The sequence below is a fragment of the Aspergillus puulaauensis genome, chromosome 3 (assembly GCF_016861865.1).
Source record: "Aspergillus puulaauensis MK2 DNA, chromosome 3, nearly complete sequence".
NCBI classification, from domain to species: domain Eukaryota; kingdom Fungi; phylum Ascomycota; class Eurotiomycetes; order Eurotiales; family Aspergillaceae; genus Aspergillus; species Aspergillus puulaauensis.
In genome coordinates, this window is record NC_054859.1 from 3384600 (window position 1) to 3403369 (window position 18770).

An 18770-nucleotide genomic window follows, 5' to 3' on the forward strand; every position below is an offset into this window, starting at 1 on the left:
GAAGTCACTCTCATATAGTAAAACGATACACCCAACCCAGGCAAAGAAACGTAGACAATTGCAATCACCAATGTACTTTAAAGCACAAGGTCGTCAGGTCTTGAGATGTCTGCAGATATTCGACTCCGGTCTGGTCACCAGTATGACGCGGTGGCTACACTGGCTCCATGGAACCACCGTATTGATTGCCAAATTTGACACTGAAGTACGAGTCAGATATCACAAGACATTTCAAAATTCTCTTGACTCTTCAGGCTAAAAGAGACTGATCCCGTCTTTGGTTTGGTCTACCTCCGCCTTCATAAACTACAGACTCCTTCATACGCGATGACTTTCCTCACGTACGAGCACGCGCTCCAACTGAAGGAGGACCTAGAAGGAACTCGCGCAGAGGTGCTCACCTACGAATCCGAGGAGTACGCAAAGAGCATCCAGCGATGGAGTGACACATGCGAAAAGGAAGCAGTGCGTGCCGGTTCTTCCGAGTAAGGCGTTAAGCAACCAAATGCATTAACCTGATTCCCAGGGCGCCATCGTCCAAGTGACGTCCACGGCTGAGGTATCAATAATCATCAAGTTCGCGCGAAAGCGTCATGTCAAGTTCGTTGTCGAGGCCGGCGGACATTCTACCACCGGGGCTTCTGCTTCCCATGGTGGCATCGTTATCAGCATGACTACCATGCGGAAGGTGATTACCGACCCGGCGTCTCATACCGTCTGCGTGCAGGGAGGTGCTACCTGGGAGGATGTGAACAGTTCCACAATGCCGTATGGGCTGGCGGTCGTGGGACCAACTGCTAATCAGACTGGGGTGGGCGGGTCGACGCTGGGGGGCGGATATGGCTGGCTGACCGGCCAGTACGGGTTGATCATCGACCAGCTTCTCAGCGTCAAAATGGTCCTCGCAGACGGCACTGTTGTCGAGGCCTCTGAGGAGAATGAGCCTGACTTATTCTGGGCTGTCCGGGGAGCAGGACAGGCATTCGGCGTCGCCACGGAGTTTGTCTTTCGTGCACACTCGATCCGTCCCAGTATGTTCGGTGGAACCATGTATTTCACGGTAGACAAGCTGCCGGAGGTCGTGCGCTTCGCCAACCAATTCCATGAGAAGCAGGATCCAAAGAGCGGGCTTTTCTTTGGCTTCAGAGCCCATCCTGCGGTCGAGCGCACGGCTGTTGTGGTCCTCCTCTTCTACTATGGAACTCGTGCTGAGGGCGAATCGTTCTTCGAGGATCTCTTGTCCGTCGACGCGGCTGCGAAAAAGACCGACATGATGTCTTATGCAGACATCCAAGCTCTGGGAAACATTGAGCCCATCTCAGGCGGCCGCAAAAGCATTGATGGCACGGCCGTGACGTTCCCACTGCCCATGGAGCGATATCTTGACGTCTATGACCACTTCGACCACATCTTAGCGTCGTATCCTGAAGCAAAAAGCAGCGAAATCATGTTTGAACTGCTACCGTACGCAAAGGCTGGGGCGGTCCCTCTCGACGCGACAGCAGCCACACATCGGGGGCCTTACTACAATGTTGGCTTGATACTGTGCTGGAGCAACCCTGAGCTGGATCGGAGGATTGTCACCCTCAAACATGCACTTCTAGACATCTTCACACCGGAGTCAAGTACCAAAGATGAGGGCTATGCTGAGAAATACCCGAATTATGCTGGTAAGCCGTTGTTGTGCATAGTTCTTACTACTGTAGGCACGGCATCTAACATCACAGGACACGATGTCCATGCAAGTCAATTATTTCGTGGCAACATCGACCGACTCCGTACTCTGAAGAAGAGATATGACCCGGAAAACGTCTTTCGACATTGGCACGATCTACTTCGATAGTGATGGCGGTCTATCAATGCCGTTTTGGCACTAGAGAATCAGGCAATACCACCTCAAATGGGAATTACCCGGGATTCCAAGGCTGCTGTACAAGTGCTCTCGCTTATCCTCAGAAAACTGCACTTTGTGAATATAGGCAGTGGTAGGTCAGAACTAACTCTCGAAACCTACACATTGAGCGTCGGCGCATCAAGGGCTGGGACTTATAGCCTCTAGGTCTGGTTTATTCAAGAAGTGATAGTGATATATTGAAGGCAAAAGACATTAAATATAAAACATGGTTTTCCGTAGATCTGAATGAACCCGGATATCCGTAAAATCCATTGCGCGGCCTATGTCCCTACTGTCAATCTTCCTCTTTTGAACAATGTATTCAGACGGCCTACTGCCAGTCCCCTGATGATCATTCGAAGTATCCGTCAGATAGCAGCGTGCGCGCGCACAAAGCAAATCCGCGTAGTACGCAGGAGCACAGAGACTGACAGCCTTATTCGTCCTTCCGAACAGATAGCACAGATCATGCGTAAAGCCCTCGAGGACATCCGCCGCGTCGGCGAAGGGCTGGTTAGACTTTTGGACGAAGCGAAATACCTCGTCCCAAACAACATAGTAATGTGCTGGACGCGCTGTTCCATGTAACGGAGTGTGAGCCTGGAGATAGAACTCCCACTCCCTGGCCTGGGTGACCCCTCGGTCGACGACGGTGCCGTTTCGCGGATTCGATAATCTGTCGGCGTCGGCCTCCTGGCTGGGATAGAAGCGAGTGCGGTGTCGCTTGCTGGCGATTATCACGGACAATCGAGGGAGTCCTTTCTTCTTCTCGCTTTCCGGGTAGACCTTTGCACAGGCGGACTTGAGGAGTGGCAATTCGTCGTCCAAGACGCGCGCGTATTCACCGTCTGATATCCCGCCGCGGTAGACGATTATATTCTCGGGGAGCTGGTTCCTGTTCAGCGACGCCCAGAGCCGTAGGCGAGATTCCAGCATGGCGTCAATAGGAACAGCGGTCGTGCGTCGGGGCTGGGACTTCTCAATGCGCACTTCACCGGGCCATTGTGCCATGTGCTTATCCACAGATGCAACCATGCCTACAACAACAGGCTGCATGTCTGGTCCTGCTGCTGAGGCGCGTGTGAGTGGATGAGTCGAGTCAACACCGACAACTATTGTCTTCCCCTCGGACATCAATCCTGATTTGTCCGTGACCAGGACATGGTTCACCCCGCCCATTTTCAAGTTGAATTTCAGGCACAGGTTGGACAGGTATGCCTCGTCCTTCTTGGAGAACTTTGGTGCTAGCGTGCAGATGTTGGTGATGCCCATCTGGACATCGCAAATGCGCTTTACGCAGTTGTAGATGTCGGTGTTTGTGGAGGGGAGAATCACAAGGACCAGTTCTGGTTTGCGTGTCCTTGCCAGGTGCTTGATAGCAGTGTGTATGATTTGGTCGAGTCTGCCAACGCTGTACCTTCCATTCGAGGGGGAGAGGGCTGGTGTTATATCAACCCGATGTCCGTTGGTCATGGGCTGCGTGGCGACACCGTAGTCGCTCAACTTGGAGCGGAGTCCAGAAATGCAGGGTCTCAGATCGGCTGGCGAGGGGAAATAGTCCCTGTCTTTGGCGCTGGAAATATAGAGAAAGTCCCATGATGATAGTCGACAGGGTTTGCAGAATTTGGCGCTTCGTTGTTTCCACCCTCCGGACTGGATATCTGGCTTGCTTTTGTTCGCGTAGAGGACGGATGGAGATGGCAAAACTCGACCGGGTACAGTTATGAGGTCAGGACTGATGTTGAATCCGAAGTTTCGCTTTATATTTGGCGTTAGCAGAGTACAACGAATGTTGGGTGAGTGGGAGGGAACGTACCAAAGTAGTATTTGCATTATTTCCTGGGCTGATCCCAAGCAGTTCAGCGCCTTTGGAAGTAATAGACCGCGCATTGGCCGCTGGCCTACGGATTGCGAAAGTGTTCATCTTCATCTTCTGGGCTTCTGTAATGCGAGAACGCGCAGGCTGGGCATCTCGAACGATACAGATGTCCGCAGGGAGGTACGCAGGTTGCTTGTTGCGCGACAGAATTTTGACCACCGGCATATCAGGATCAAGGTGTATACCATATTCTGCAAGCGAATGTTTAGCCTGGAACCGCATTACAGATGGGGATCAGTCATATATGGGGAGGAGCAATACTTTCAAGGAAAAACTCTGCGACGGTGATGTATTTCCCCTTCTCTTCAGGGCGTGGGCTGTCGATATCCATGCTTTCTGATCCATCCTTCTTGCTTAATTCTGGATCAGGATCGCAACGCCAGAATTTTACATCCCTAGGCCCAGCACCGTGACATGCAACAATGGGCGGATGAGGCAGATCCTGCCCATCCAACGGGGCTGCGAGGCCTACGATGACTTTAAACCGGACTTGCTGGTTGGTGTGCGTGACTTGGACCTGGAGTCTCTTCAAAAAGGACTCAAGCCGGGATATACTCGGTGAACCATCCTGTCTGTATGCCGTAATGACCTTTGCGAGTTTAGCCTTCTGGAAGAATACTGTATAGTCCACTTGGCAGTTGACGAGGAGGCGAGCTGTGGCAGCGCGGACATTGATTGAAAAGCCCCTTAGAGCTTCAAGACCAGCGCCTAGATTGAACCGCTCTGCCGACTTGTCACAGATGGGGAAATGTATATTTCCTGGTGTAGAGGCAAGTCGTGGACTGGCTTGTGCTTCATGTCCAACAATCAAGCCAAGAGCCTGTAGGACCTCAGACTTCTCGCGGAACAGCGCGGACATACTGGTCGAGGAGAGGTAGTCGACTAACGAGGACACGCTGACCTTGCTGGCGAATATAATCTTGACTTGGAATATCGGCGCATTCTCTGAGTATTCAGTGTGGGCCTCGCCCTTGTAGCGGACATCGTACAGCTCCTCCGGGTCTGGCTTCGCATCAAGCAGATCGACCGAGCTGATGATGGCTGACCTGAAGTCGGCGGCAATACAATGCCGCTTCTCGGCCAGGTGCTGCTCCAGTAGTAAATTGAATATCTGCCTTTGCTTCTGCTTGGGGACCCCGGGCTGGGTGATCTCGACATTGTACCGGAAGACCTCACAGCCAGCTGGCGTGGACAATTCAAAGTAATTCGCATATAAGGCAACTCGAGCTCCTCGAGTGCCAAAGCCCGGCCGTCGTGCTAACTCTGAGGCAGTATCATTGGCATTCACGACGTTATGAATTGCGTTTTCGGTCTCTTCAACAACGCTGTTTAATACTGGAGCTTTACCTGGTCTAATCAGACAATACCAGGTTAGTCGTGCCTGAGCAGGAAGGTTTAGGTAGATTCTGACTGGAATATCTCTTTATTATGGCGCTGGCCTTGCCGTCGTTGATCTCGCTTCCCTCCATAAGGACTGAATCCATAACTTCTCCCTCCTCGACCACCTCTCGCAGTCCGGTCGCCCGACGGGCGGAAGCCATGAGAATGAGGCATAGAGACTATCCGTTTTCCTCAATTGCAACACGGCACATGGATTTCGACAAGAGCAGTGGGGGCAGCAAGGCTTTGATGTCCATGAGTATAAGTCCCATATGTGCATGAGTGGAGTGTAGCTGTTGGTACATTTGTTCCGGAAAATGTCCTATCAAGGGATAATAGCCCTAGCAGAAAGAAGTGTCCGTGACATACCTTTAATTACCGGCGACCCCAATGGCCATAGCAAAGGGCGATTGAGCGTGAGAATGCCTGCTCAGTCATAGCACAGGGTTACAGGCGGTCTTAGCAGAAGGTCTTAGCAGAGGGCTTTCTCCCTCTCACAACAGGGACTTCCAACGTATAAATAGGCTCTCCCTCTGCTGGTTTTAATTCATATCCCACACATCGTCGGGGGTTCTTCCCCACGCCGCTGTCAAAATATTTGGCTTTTACCTCCACCTTTAAGCCTAAGCCCTTGCCTCCTCCACCGGCCCCTCCGACCCATCGAGCGAAACCTAGACCGAAGTCAAAATCCCTCCCTTGTTACCCCGCGGGGGATGTGGCAGACAATGCACATCGGACCACGGCCAGCTTGCTAGTTGATTGTTGCTGGCTGCCCGCTCGCACCGAGGAGGTAGGTCAACCCCAACCGCACACCATGTACGTCGCTAACTTCGTTATAATAGCTTACCACAATCGCACTTCCAGAATCGCCAAACTGTTCAAAAAGCAACCGGTTTATTCGCAGAGGGTTACGAAATGGGTACGCTTGCACGGTGCAAGCAGGGCAGTAAGCGATAATGAGCTGGCAAATGCGGCCTGTCTGTACTGTTTATGTTTGTAGTCATAGCCGCAATCCAAATTCAATTGTCCGCTTCTTTGAGACCCTTGACAATATGCAAACCATGTAATGCTGTCTTGGTTGTGGCTGAGCTTTACGAGGTCGTTGCCTGTTGCGGTTTAGCCCTAACCAGCAGCTGAAGAGAAGACAGCAGTGGCGACACTGGCCAGGTCCACTGGCTCGCCAACTGGCGAATTAACTGATTCTGTGATCCTCGGGCGCAGCTACTGAATGCTTTCCAAGTACGGAAATATTATTGCAGACAGAACCATCTATGCACTGTCGTGGCGCAGTCGTCGACGAGACCTGGGGTATATATCGCAGCTCCTGTCTCCTGTCAATCTGTGAATGAACTTCAAAAATCGTAAGAAGACTTCTTTGAAAAGAGACTACAACATGGAATCCTCCAAGGAATACCAAAGTGATGCGAACAACCATACGCAATGTTTCATACCAGAATCACCTCCGCCTCCATACTCACCAGCAGAACCATCAAACTCACTCTTCAAACCTATCATAATCCCCCGTAAGGTCCTAACATATATATATATATATATATATATATATATATACCTAGCAGAGCCACACTAACGCCCAATCCAACAGAAGTAACAAAAGCCTTCTCCAGCGAAATCGCCTCGCCCTTCATGCGCGCCTACAGCCCAACCCTCTCGGAATACCAAATCACTCAAGCCGACTTCCTCACATTCCTCGACGGCCTGAACGAGGTCTTCATTGCCAATCCCGTCCTGCAGGCAACGAGTATCGCAGGGTCCGTCATGGGAAACATCCACCCCGTCGAGATCGTGGGTATAGCTGTGGAGGCTGCGTCGGAGATTGGGAGCGAAACGACGTCGTATTTTCGGACGAGGGCATATTTGAAGAAGGCGAATGCGGACATATTTGGCCCGAGGGGGCTGAAGGCTAAGATAATGGAGTTTGACAAGATGGCTAGAGCTGTTGCTGTTCATCCAGATGAACTGAAGGAGAGGATGCAGAGGGAGGCTGGGATTTTGGAGGGGGCTGATTCTGAGAGTGCTGAAGATATTGACATAGGTATACTTAACAGCGTTATTGCTGATGGGGAGGGTGGTGGTGAAGAGATTGAAGCAAGGAGGAATCCGAGACTTCAATTGCTTGATGCGCTGCAGGGGCATGTTGCGCCGCTAGACACGGAGGGTTTGCCTGTATCGCCAGAGCAGCGAAATCTACTGAAACGGTGGAATGCGTCTTTCGCTGCAAAGGAAGGACAGAAACAGCATAAGAGGCTAGACAGGAAGGTTCGCGAGGCAAAGGAAGAGCGGGCGAAGAAGTACAAGGAGGCCCTGGAGATCGCGCAGGAAATGGAAAGGGACATTGGAAAGATTGAAGCGAAGATTGACAAGATACCAAAAAAGGAGGACGACGAGATGAAGATCGAGAAGAAGATATCTAGTCTCGTTGCTGATATGGAAAAGACTCGCAGGAAGAAGCTGAAAAAGATGAGAGAGGCTATGAAGGATGGGGATGAAGAGCTAGAGGACCTCCAGCGCAAAGACATGGAAAAGACGCTGAAGATCAAATGGCTTGTTATCTCTGCGGACTGCAATGGTTCTCCAGATGCCCAGAATGAGGGCTGATCTCAATGCCTGCACAGCAACCAACCCTAGCATGAGGTGGCCAAGTCACGATATCATGTCGCAATCGTGCACAATGACTCACAATATGACATCTGCTCTAATTCGTATTATTAGCCAGCCAGGATGCTCGTATTCGTGTCAGCTGAGTCCTCAGTTGTGACTGGGCTTCGAATACGAGCGCTGAGACATTCCCTCTAATCCGTGATGGATATAAAACCCCAGGCCCTCGCTGAATCCTCAATATCCTAACATCCCACAAGAATCAAAATGCGCGCCACAGCCCTCCTTTGTCTGCTCAATACAGCAACCGTCGCCCTAGGCGAGCAATATACCGCCAGAAAGCTATACCAACTAGCCCCCGGAACATGGATCGAGAACTTCGCCCAGCGGGGCTCCTCCTGGTACACCCGTATAACTCGTCTCGACAGCCCAGAAGTGCTCGAGGTAGACCCGACTCACCAGCACGGGGGCCCTCGCACAATCTATACATTCCCCAATGCAACAAACGCCACCGGAATCGCAGAGCTCTCAACGGATAACTATGCCGTTCTGACACTCAATGGACCTCCCGATAACGCAGCCGTTTCTATATGGACTCTTGATGCTGCCGGCGAGCCATCTGCAACGCCTGTTATCGAGACCATTGAAGGCGCCCAGATATTAAATGGACTTGCGGCATTCTCGCCTACCGTCGTCTTCGCGTCCGATAGTCCAGCCGGTGCTATTTACCGGATTGATCTGGAGGCTGGCACAGCAGATAAGGTTATTTCTGGGGATGGGATTTCTCCTGGCGTTAATGGGCTCAGATACAAGGCGCCGTATCTGTACTATACGAATAGTCTGAATGGCGTCTTTGGAAGGATCAAGATTGACCCAACCAGTGGTGATCTCGTCGGTGGTACTGATGTGGTAGTCAGAGGTGATATCCTGGTAGGCGCAGATGACTTTGCGCTTGCAGACTGGACAGACGCAGCCTTCGTGGCGAACTTCCAACAGAACACGTTGGTTCGTGTGGCTATTGGAAACGGGACAGCAGAGGTTGTTGTTCAGGATATCCCTGCGCCGACGACGGCGACGTTTGGATCGGGCGGGTTGTATGTTGGGACTAGTGGCACTGGTAGCGATGGAGGAGCGAGCTTTTGGTCTGTTGTCGTTCCTGACCAGCGGTCTGTTTGAATTCGTCGAAGTAAATGAATGTTATAACGGAGGTATGGAAGTATACCCGAATGGTGGCAGTTGGCCATGCTTGGTAGATAGAGTGAACTTGGAGTTTCCAGGGAACAGCAGCGCAATATCAGATCTTGCAGCTTTACTTCCAATGCCGTTTCATATGACTATTCCAGTACTATGAGCTGGTCGATCCCGAGGATGAGTGCTCATCGGCACGAGCAGGTCGACCCATTGCAATATTCTGCGCAGTAGTTGAAGAATGGGAAAATACTGTAGCTGTTACTGCGCTATGGCATGAGTTTGATTTGAAGCGCCATTACTGCGACATACCGGGTTCTAATGACCACCTGTTGAATATGGTCGATGCAGCAAGGGGAGCCAGGAGTATGGAAATGCATGGGCTGTTTCTCTCCTCCTCCTGATGATTGCTACTGTTCCATAATCCAAACTGTCAATGTGCGCAAGTACCTACTCCAATTCCAAGGGGTAAAGTATGTGATGGAGCCAATGCGAGTACGGGGATACACAATGCCCCCTGTGCTAGGACCATATCCAGTCCTCGCGCTCGGGGAGAACGCAGATTCAACACGCGATGCGGGATACACGACGCGTTCGACCGTGATCCCGGTAGAGTTCGTCTGCCAGAAATCTGGCGAGGGGCGTTAATCATAGATTTAGAGAGCCGTGTTCTATCCTCGACAGCCAGGATGCCAGACGACCTGGTCAACACAGTCCCCCCACCGGCGACAGTGCCACACCACAAGACGCAACCCCAAGTAAGTGTTCGTGATTATATAAGAATTCGTGTTCAATTGTTGTCATGAGTTCATCTCGCTGGTGGGCAGTGTGCGGCCATGGACAATGGCGCTAACATTACCAGGCACCAGATACGAGACGGCGGGTATGATGGCGGTCGTACTCTTAGATAGTGCTTGTTCTACGACGTACAGCTATGTCGAATATCACGCTGTACTTGTCTGGCACAGTAAAAGCGACGAATATGATAGATTCGAAATCCTCTTCAGCCTCCGCGTGAAGCAGAATACTCCGGAAATATGTCACTCCCCCGACATCTGTACTGCTCTAGCCACCATTTCCGAGAAAGACATGGTTCGCCGCACCTTGACGCCACAGCCGGGCACTCAACGTACCAGAAAGAGAAGGCAGAGACGAAAGAAGTGCCAAATCTCCAGGCCGCCTGCAGTCGAGGAGTCTGGGGATAAACAGCATGTCTCGGTCGTGGAAGACAAGACTTCATACGCGCCACAGCAGTTCCCAAATTCCATGCAGCATGAAATGAGCGCCTGGCCATCAACCATACGAATATCGGATCTGTTTGATCCCTGGGCCCACTGGGCAAGAGCATGGTCATCCACAGGCACTATCTATCAATCGCGAATCTGCATACAAGCCAAGGGCAGGCCCGGCACAGGGGTCTTCGTTAACATGATTATGCCGGTAGCCTGCGCTACTTCACTGATGCCAATCAATATACCTTGCGACTCTGAAACGGAGTTTCGTTTATCATTCGATGAAACAGCGAGGATCTGTCGCCCGGGCACGGAGCTCATCAACACAATGAGGCAAATCACTGCGCTATACGTGGAGTCGTCCAAGTCGCGATACCAGGGAGATGAGCAAGACTTTGTTATTCTACTTGTTCCAGATCAGCCTCATGGCACGCTTGGCCATTGGCTAAATGTAAATTCAGGGTCAGAGCCGGCCCTCCAGGTTCACGCCCGGGGGATCTCAACAGATAACATGGGCATCGTGCATGATAGCACGCGCTTCAACAAGCCACTTATTTTCAGGCAATGGGTGCTCTCCCCGGCTGGCAGCAATCTGGACCTTAGGATGGAATGTGAGCAGCTGGCCGGCTCACGACGTCAGTTGTGCAGGAGCCCTGATGAGGACCTACTGCCACCCGCTCGTGCTAAGTCCACGGTAGTCTCTGCGCAGACGTGTACAGTTGACAGGCTCCCCTTTACGCAAAGTATATTTGGCCTATTCATGCCCGCCCTTTTGGATACACTCGAGAGACGTCTGGTCGCAGCACGACTGTGCGAAACTATTCTGGGCGGCATTCAATTCGAAACACTTGACCATGTGGTCACTGCCTTGACGACTCCATACGCCACACCGCGTTCGAACTACCAACGATATGAATTCTTTGGAGACTCCGTTCTGAAACACCTCATATCCTGTCAGGTTTTCTTCCTGCACGGCAATTGGCAGGAGCACGAACTCACCAGATCTCGCGATCAGCTTGTCCAAAACCATAGGCTTACGAGGGCTGCTCTCAGGATTGGCCTGGATGCATTCATTATTGACCGCAGGACAAGCCTTCGAAGATACACTGTTCCACTAATCTCTGAGAAATCTCAGCACGTCCCCCGAGGAAGGGATGTCTCGTCGAAAGCCCTGGCAGATGTCATTGAGGCGCTCATAGGAGCGGCATATGTAGACGGCGGCCTTGTACTCGCACAGCAATGCATCAAGCGACTCCTTCCTGAGATAGCCCTACAGTCTCTACCCCCTTGTCTCTCTTTCCGGCCTCGACTCCATTCCATCCCTGAGCACGGTGTTGACCATATCCTGAAACGGGCCCTTGGGTATACATTCAGAAATGAGACGCTGTTAGAGGAAGCCCTAACCCATCCCTCATGCGGCCATCCCTCCACCACCGGGAACTACCAGAGACTAGAATTTCTAGGAGATGCCGTGCTAGACATGGTGGCCGTGGACCACTTCGTGCGCCATTCAACAGAAATACCACAAGGGCAAATGACGCTCATCAAGCACGCGGTGTGCAACGGAAACCTCCTCGCATTTTTCTGCCTAGAGATGGGGCTCTGGCGGTTTATGCTCTTCAAAAACCCTAGCATAAAAACATCCCAAGACAGCGTCTTCAAACGCTATCTCTCCCTCCGTGGCCAGATCAGCCAAAGTATCAAGCAAGGCACCCAGTACCCATGGCAGGACCTCAGCGAACTAAACCCAGATAAACACTTCTCAGATGTGATAGAGAGCCTGCTCGGCGCGATCTTCGTGGACTCGGGCTGCGATCTATCTGCCTGTGAAATGTTTCTCGAGCGTATTTGCTGGTCGAGGTATCTGCAGCGTATTCTTGATGTCGCGATGGATGTCACGCACCCGAAGAACGCGGTGCAGATGCTGTCCAAGTCGCTCGCGGTTTTCAGCATTACTCGTTCGAAGAAAGAGGATGGCGAAGCTGCCTATGACTGTGCGGTTCATGTTCGTGATACTCAGATTGCGATCGTTGGTGGTTGCTCGTGTCGCGCGGAGGCAGAAGTGAAAGCATCAAATGTGGCCATGGGGCTTTTGCAGAATATTACGCTGGACTCGCTCATATCTGGATAATCATGTATATAGTTTGCTAGTTAGTTCGTGGCAGTAACCGAAGGGTTGTGCTTTCAAGGAGGTCCAACAAGCTTTAAAGGCGTATTTAATATACAATAATATGCTTTTTCATTAATATAACATATGCATGAGCATATCTATGAACACATTTCGTATGCAGGGCCTCGGGCGACGTTGGAAATGCCCGCGTTGACATCTCAGCAGGTTAGGAGTTAAGTAGAGAACAGAACATGAAATATGATAAATCCTTTCAAGTACTTTCAATATTTCTCTAGTCTGCTATTTTTTGAAAAAAGGAAATGTTCCTGTTTTGGGGTTGATGAGGTTACTGAACTCACGTACAAGTTCAAAATATATATTCACCAATGTACACCGCAGAATATACCTCACCGATATCTACCACGGGAACTTAAATAAAACACACACTGAATATCACATCAATATTACTCCAAAATGAAACTACATACATATCACTAGGTTTGCACATCAGCTCTTGGTTGACGTCTTCCAGACCCATGGCAGCAACTATGGCACCAACAGGAATACATGAAGCCAAGGTACTGCCTACAGTTGGCCCACCTCAGCAGGATACTCGATACATACAGTTACATACTTAGCATTCAATACTTCAATACTGCTAAGCTAATTCTTGTGAGTAATACCATGTTCAACGATGACCCACGTTACATGCGGCAGCATCAAAAAGGCAACCCGTTACTCATATCCGTCGCCATGATTTGTTCATTTACATTATAATATACTCGCAGGTCTTCCGAAAACAGAGGCTTGACATCCAGGCCGTCAAGGATCGCGGTCGTTGGCGTCAAAGGCGTCTAGTTGGCAACGGAAGTTCCCCGCCAGGACCCTGGGCGTACCGGTAAAGGAACCGCAGCAAGAGCCACTGCAGCAAGATCCGATAGAACTCTCCATCCGGAAACAATGTTGCAAGCGCCATGGAGAATGTATTTTCCTCCGCCGACGAAAGTGCAGGTAGCAGCACGCCCAACCCGGCCTTCGAGATTCCCGAAACGTGACCCTGTGCTATGGCCACCCAGGCTGGCTCCTCGCTCGGCGACCCACGAAATATGCCAGGAACCGGCGCAGAGGCGTTACCCTATGCTAAGACCACGCTGGTGGAAATGTCTCAGTAATGTCCTGGCGTAACTATGATCTTCGCATACCTCCACAATATTGAACTGTACTGCAGAACGCGCATGTCTCACTGTGTCAAGACGCGAGATGGAGATGCAAGGTGTGTTATGAGTCGCCCCCAATTAAATTCGGCGTTGGATCGTAGGAAGGGTATACCCCGTTTGTTTAGAGGAGGGCAAGATGCAGGTATAGGCTGCACTACGGGGCGAAGAGCCGCATGCAAGATATCATACACTCGTCGATGACGCCACCTCGAGTAGTCGTTGACATCTCTACAGCATTTGATGCTCATACGCTAGCATCGACGCTACTCTGAAGTGCCGAGGGTAGAATATGTTGAACAGAATGATCTTCTCCAGCGAAATATCTGGTCCTATGTTAAGACCATCTCCAGCTATCCCAGACGATCCAGTCCGTCTGCCTCCTGAACGCATCAAGGGCTCCACTGGACCCTGTCCACCCAGACTGGGAATGAAAAGGGATCATAGCTTGGGCGTTCGTCCGAACTGGAACGTGTGATCTGCGTGTCTTGCCACAGAAGTAGAGCCCCAGGCATGGTAAGTACGCGGATCAGTGGTCTTAGCAAAGGGACTGCCAGGCTTCTGCAACGCAGGTCCCACAATCTTTCCCTGGCCACGGCCTGTACCTGCAGAACCAACGGGCTGGTCATGCTACTGAGGTGCGAGAATGCGGATTCCGGGCATCAAAGGAGCTACGAGGCAGCCAAAAACAGAGACACCTTAGGCAGCGTATTGGGGGATATAAAGGTCGACTGAAGTCTTGCGCAATTCCAATCATTATCATCATCATCAGCTCAATCATCTGCACCTTCAAGCATCTTCAAGCATCTCACATTCGTTCCATCGAATCTCAGATTCCAAACTATCTTTCAAAATGAAGTTCACCGTTGCTACTTTCGTCACCCTCGTTGCGGCTGCAGCTGCCATGCCCTCTTCCGAGAAGGCCCCCCAAATCTCCCAGAAGAGCCTGAAGAAGATCGACGAGACCAAGAACAAGTGCGGTGATGCGACCGTCAACTGCTGTGTCAACGTCCCTAAGGACACCGAGGCCCCTAAGTATGACGGCCTCAGTGGACTTCTTCATGACCTCCTGGCTCCGGACACCGACGCCTACTGCCAGGCATCTAGCAACCAGGGTCTGCTTGGTCTTGGCCTCCAGGGCCTTCTGGGCGGTAACAGTAAGTCCTGGCCATCAATATGGATGAGATACATAACCCTAACAGAAGCTATTAGAGGACCACATCTGCGACACCAAGGGCGTTACCTACGTTTGCTGCAATGGCGGCGAGGTGAGTTATCTTCCACAGACGAAGAAATATCAGTGGACTGACAGAATCAGTGCAACATTCCCACCGACGACAAGGAGAAGGAAGACGACTACTAAGTCAACATTAAAGCTGTTGTGCCTGTCAGAAAACAACCCTGACTGCCACTCAGTGGATGCATGGGATCTAGTAAGGAAGCCACTTGGAATTATGGCGCAGCTTAGCTTCTTAGAGCCGGTCTTGGTTCGGCCATTCACTCGTTGATTGCTATTTTAGTGTAATAATTAGTTAGTTTAGTTGAGATAGAAAAATACAAAAAAAAATTGCTTTACTCGCACTGTGGCAGACCAGACATTGAGCAGCAACAATGCCCAACACTGATAGAACCGCGGAGATGTTTTCCGCAGCCAAACAGGATTTCAGTTCATTTCGCAGCCTGACCAACCGCCTGTCCATTCTCGTACACCGACTAAGGCGCAGTTCTATGCGTTAGATGTAATTTAATGGCCCCAGCGCAGGCGAGCAGTGACTGCGGGAAGCAAAAACCCGGCAGATAACGCCCCCCCGCAGCTGGAAGGATGGCAATTCCTTCCAGCCACTCAAACTGTCTCGCTGTTCGGCGATACCAGGCTGGATTGGTGCTAGCCGATTGCCTGCGTTGCATGAGATTCCTCGCAGGAATGCACGCGTCGCCCAATCAGCCCCGTGCATCAAGTGTCCGTGTCCTTTTTCCGGGCTCGACAGGGCGATCTGGATCGATCGACTGCTGCGGGCATAGCGTGGAAGACAAAGGCGAGGGGAGAAACAGGCTGGAATGTTTCTTGCCTGCTCTCATGTTTGGAGAGCAGTTGCACAGCCTCAGGTGGGTGCTTTGGGCTCGATACTAACTCCGCTAGTAGCTTTCACACTCTCTTTCTCTTCGTAATTAGAATACTTCTTCTGCTGCAGCTGGTTGCCTGTGCTGGCTCCAGGACTAGAACATTCTAGGGTTTGTTACAATTTGTCGGGGTGATTCTTCCGATCCTCTACAAGGAAATATAACACAGGGCAGAGAAAACATGATGCTGCTAGATCAACTACATCTTGGTTGAGGCCAGTACTTTTCAACTGCCAGGACAAAGCGTTGCTATTTGACTATTGCCCAGAACTTCCTCGACAAGCAGCCAAGGGCGAGGAAGACGTGTCCGTTCGCGCCACTAGGCAGCGCCGCCCAAAGAACCGGACCTGTCAGCAGTCTCTCGCTACCAGGACTGGACTCCGGTCGCGAAGTGCAAGTGCCGTTTCTAGGCGAGCCATACTCACTCCAGTAACCCTTGCGCAGGTGAGAAAATGTAGCTGGGTGGTCTTAGCACAGGGTCCCAAGGCTTGGGGCTTGAGGCGTTGGTGCTGTCTGGGGTTTGGCGTCCATATATCAGAGCTCGCCATGCCCGGCTAATTTCTCCGGTGGGTAAATAAATCATTTATCCATCGCATTATCCAGAATATCCTGTACGATAAATAGAAGAGATGCGCTATTTTCCATGCCCGTTTGAATCTTGCAACAAGGTCAGCCTCAGCCCCGAGACTGGGGACTGCACAGACTGACGTGGATACAGGAGTTTGTCCGAAAGGCCGATCTGACTCGCCACTACCAGATCCATTTAGATGACAGGCCGTTTGTGTGCGCGGAAGAAGGATGCACGAAGCGGTTCCACCAGCGCTCATCGCTCAAGATCGACCAGAGGGTCCACACCGGCGAGAAGCCCTATGTCTGCGAGATTGGCAATTGCAAGAAAGCATTCAGCGATGTAATACTGTCTTCATTTAATGTTTTGTCACGGGTTAATATTGTACAGCCATCGAGTTACGCTCGACATCAAAAGTCTCACAAGAACGAACGGCCCTATGTTTGCTCCAACCCGTCTTGCCTCCAGAGGTACCACCCATTTCCGCCCTTGGAAGCACCGCTAACGCACCGCTAATATGGATTGCAAATTTAGTTTCTCTCGCAAGATCGCATTGGAACGGCACCAGTTGCGACAACATGGGCAAGACAGCAGAGTCAGTCGAAACCCCGAGCCCGGACCATCAACCCCCCCATCGGCCTGGCCTACAAACATCCCACCGGCCTTCTCATTCCCACCGCCTTCTCATCTAGAGGGCAGATATCAAGAGGGCTCTCTAGACTGGCGTGCGTTGGACCTGAGTGTCGTGGACGATATCGTGTTGCGGACGATAATGGATCATACAGTTCCCCATCCGCCGTATATCGACCCGGGCCAGCATCATCGGTACCCTGATTTACCACCACAATAACGATGCTATTGTTACTAATAAAAATATTAATTAATTAATGAGAACTAATACCTATGTTGACCTGGAGTTTAACAATCATTCGCATTCTTCGTTAGATTCCGAACAAGGTCGAGTTCTAATGGCATAGTATGAGCACTCAATCACTGCATGTTACTATTTTATGCGAACAGGAAGAAATTCCCGTCAATTTCTATTGGCAAGCCTGGAAGTTCCACTATTGACTGCTGAACAAGGACACTGACTCCTACTTTACTTATGGTAGACTACAATGACCCTCGCTCAGTAAACCGCCATCGCCAGCCCGATCGATATCAAAGGCCAGACACCTTCAACTATTTCGGCCCATTAATCGATGACGATCCATTCGAATCTAGCGAATCCGTACGCTGTACAAGAGGAAAGCGAGACCAGGTGGATCATGTGATGGCTCGAGACCTAAGAAGAGACGAGCCATCCAAGACAGGGAGATAAGCAGTGTTCATGCTAGATGCTTATTCCAGTATTGATTGTCGCTATCCTCCAGTCTAAGTCATCTCGCCAAGGCCAAACAAAGAACCCTGTAAGGGTGCATCAATTAAACTTGTTTAACCACAGGTTTCATGCATCGTGTCTGTGCCGCAGACACGCGAAAGGCTGTGGATTGAAAAAGCAAACCCCGACTCAGGGGGCAAATTTCTTTCGTCCTAAGCCCAGCGAGATATTCCAAACCTCTCTGCGTCTTCTCCTCGCATAACTGCATTTTTACGTCTTTATTGTGTACTGCACGGCACTTACAAAGCGCCATGAGGGCTGCGTCGGTCGTATTCTGCTTTCTGGCTGCTACAGCCAGAATCAAACCCGCTTTTGCTGGTCCCGGTGAGACTACCCCCCTATTCCACAAAGGTAGTGACTAACATCTGCTTCATTGGCAGACGGCGACGATGGCCACCAGGTAGAAGAGGACTCGATAGGCGACGTGGACATGCAAATCACCCCAACATCAGGCCAGGCGATGCCAACAGACAACTTTCGGATTGAATGGTCATACGACGGCTACCTGACTGGATCGGCCACTATGCAGTTTTCTTATGACAGCGAAGACGCCTATGGGGCCTTTTACACGACTGTCGACTGGTCCGAAAGCAGCATAACACTCCCCCCGAGCGTTCTGCCGCACGTGGCCCCGGGGTCAACAACCTCTTTCGCCTGGCTATGGGCCTACACCATTACATCCGGCGATGGTTATGAGGATTCGGACTTTTGGTCGGTTTACCCTGACATCGCGCTTTATGCGTCGACCACTCCTACATCAACGACGACTACTACCCACACGACCACGACTCCTACAACCGATACTTCGGGCCCTACGCCTCCTCCGGTGTCCAACACCAACGACCCAGAAAGTGAAGGCCTCTCAACCGGAGGAAAAGCAGGCATCGGAGTCGGAGTCAGCGCCGGGGCTATCCTCATTGCCGCGGGAGCATTCCTTGTCTTCCGTCGTCGAAAGCGTCAAGAATCCAAGACGATACGCGAGATTCCTTCTGCCAGTGCCACGAACCTTGCCGGGCCAGGACCTATGTCTGCGTGGAAGCCGGCTAACACCTCGTCGTCTGGGAACAGCTATGAGATGAGCTGATGATCTGGTTATTGGTGGGGGCCCTATGCTGTGGAAATCATATCTAATGTAATAATGGCGGCGTTTAGCTGAGTTTGCTGATACGAGCGTGGGGATTTCGGGT

At 51.2% G+C, this 18770-nt stretch overlaps 8 protein-coding genes across 8 annotated transcripts; 7 read left to right on the forward strand and 1 right to left on the reverse strand.

Moving 5' to 3' along the window:
* Positions 1 to 327: 327 nt before the first annotated feature.
* On the forward strand, positions 328 to 1843 carry APUU_31365S (FAD-binding oxidoreductase; the record flags this gene model as incomplete). The annotated part of the gene is made up of 3 exons (XM_041702560.1): positions 328 to 465; positions 527 to 1670; positions 1728 to 1843. 3 exons carry the CDS (start codon positions 328 to 330, stop codon positions 1841 to 1843), a joined length of 1398 nt encoding a protein of 465 aa, XP_041555334.1.
* Positions 1844 to 2107: 264 nt separating this feature from the next.
* Positions 2108 to 5314, reverse strand: APUU_31366A (argonaute/piwi family protein; the record flags this gene model as incomplete). The annotated part of the gene is made up of 4 exons (XM_041702561.1): positions 2108 to 3652; positions 3711 to 3964; positions 4035 to 5120; positions 5185 to 5314. The coding sequence occupies 4 exons, from the start codon at positions 5312 to 5314 to the stop codon at positions 2108 to 2110; spliced, it is 3015 nt and encodes a 1004-aa protein (XP_041555335.1).
* Positions 5315 to 6546: 1232 nt separating this feature from the next.
* APUU_31367S (uncharacterized protein) lies at positions 6547 to 7769 on the forward strand (the record flags this gene model as incomplete). The annotated part of the gene is made up of 2 exons (XM_041702563.1): positions 6547 to 6676; positions 6757 to 7769. The coding sequence occupies 2 exons, from the start codon at positions 6547 to 6549 to the stop codon at positions 7767 to 7769; spliced, it is 1143 nt and encodes a 380-aa protein (XP_041555336.1).
* A 267-nt stretch (positions 7770 to 8036) lies between these two features.
* On the forward strand, positions 8037 to 8945 carry APUU_31368S (uncharacterized protein; the record flags this gene model as incomplete). Its single annotated transcript, XM_041702564.1, has 1 exon — positions 8037 to 8945. The coding sequence occupies one exon, from the start codon at positions 8037 to 8039 to the stop codon at positions 8943 to 8945; it is 909 nt and encodes a 302-aa protein (XP_041555337.1).
* A 522-nt stretch (positions 8946 to 9467) lies between these two features.
* APUU_31369S (ribonuclease III domain-containing protein) lies at positions 9468 to 12320 on the forward strand (the record flags this gene model as incomplete). The annotated part of the gene is made up of 3 exons (XM_041702565.1): positions 9468 to 9571; positions 9618 to 9715; positions 9820 to 12320. The coding sequence occupies 3 exons, from the start codon at positions 9468 to 9470 to the stop codon at positions 12318 to 12320; spliced, it is 2703 nt and encodes a 900-aa protein (XP_041555338.1).
* A 2046-nt stretch (positions 12321 to 14366) lies between these two features.
* Positions 14367 to 14876, forward strand: APUU_31370S (uncharacterized protein; the record flags this gene model as incomplete). Its single annotated transcript, XM_041702566.1, has 3 exons — positions 14367 to 14670; positions 14726 to 14781; positions 14832 to 14876. 3 exons carry the CDS (start codon positions 14367 to 14369, stop codon positions 14874 to 14876), a joined length of 405 nt encoding a protein of 134 aa, XP_041555339.1.
* A 1387-nt stretch (positions 14877 to 16263) lies between these two features.
* On the forward strand, positions 16264 to 17052 carry APUU_31371S (C2H2-type zinc finger protein; the record flags this gene model as incomplete). The annotated part of the gene is made up of 4 exons (XM_041702567.1): positions 16264 to 16302; positions 16353 to 16544; positions 16593 to 16672; positions 16737 to 17052. The coding sequence occupies 4 exons, from the start codon at positions 16264 to 16266 to the stop codon at positions 17050 to 17052; spliced, it is 627 nt and encodes a 208-aa protein (XP_041555340.1).
* A 782-nt stretch (positions 17053 to 17834) lies between these two features.
* On the forward strand, positions 17835 to 18667 carry APUU_31372S (uncharacterized protein; the record flags this gene model as incomplete). Its single annotated transcript, XM_041702568.1, has 2 exons — positions 17835 to 17901; positions 17964 to 18667. 2 exons carry the CDS (start codon positions 17835 to 17837, stop codon positions 18665 to 18667), a joined length of 771 nt encoding a protein of 256 aa, XP_041555341.1.
* Between the last annotated feature and the right edge of the window lie 103 nt (positions 18668 to 18770).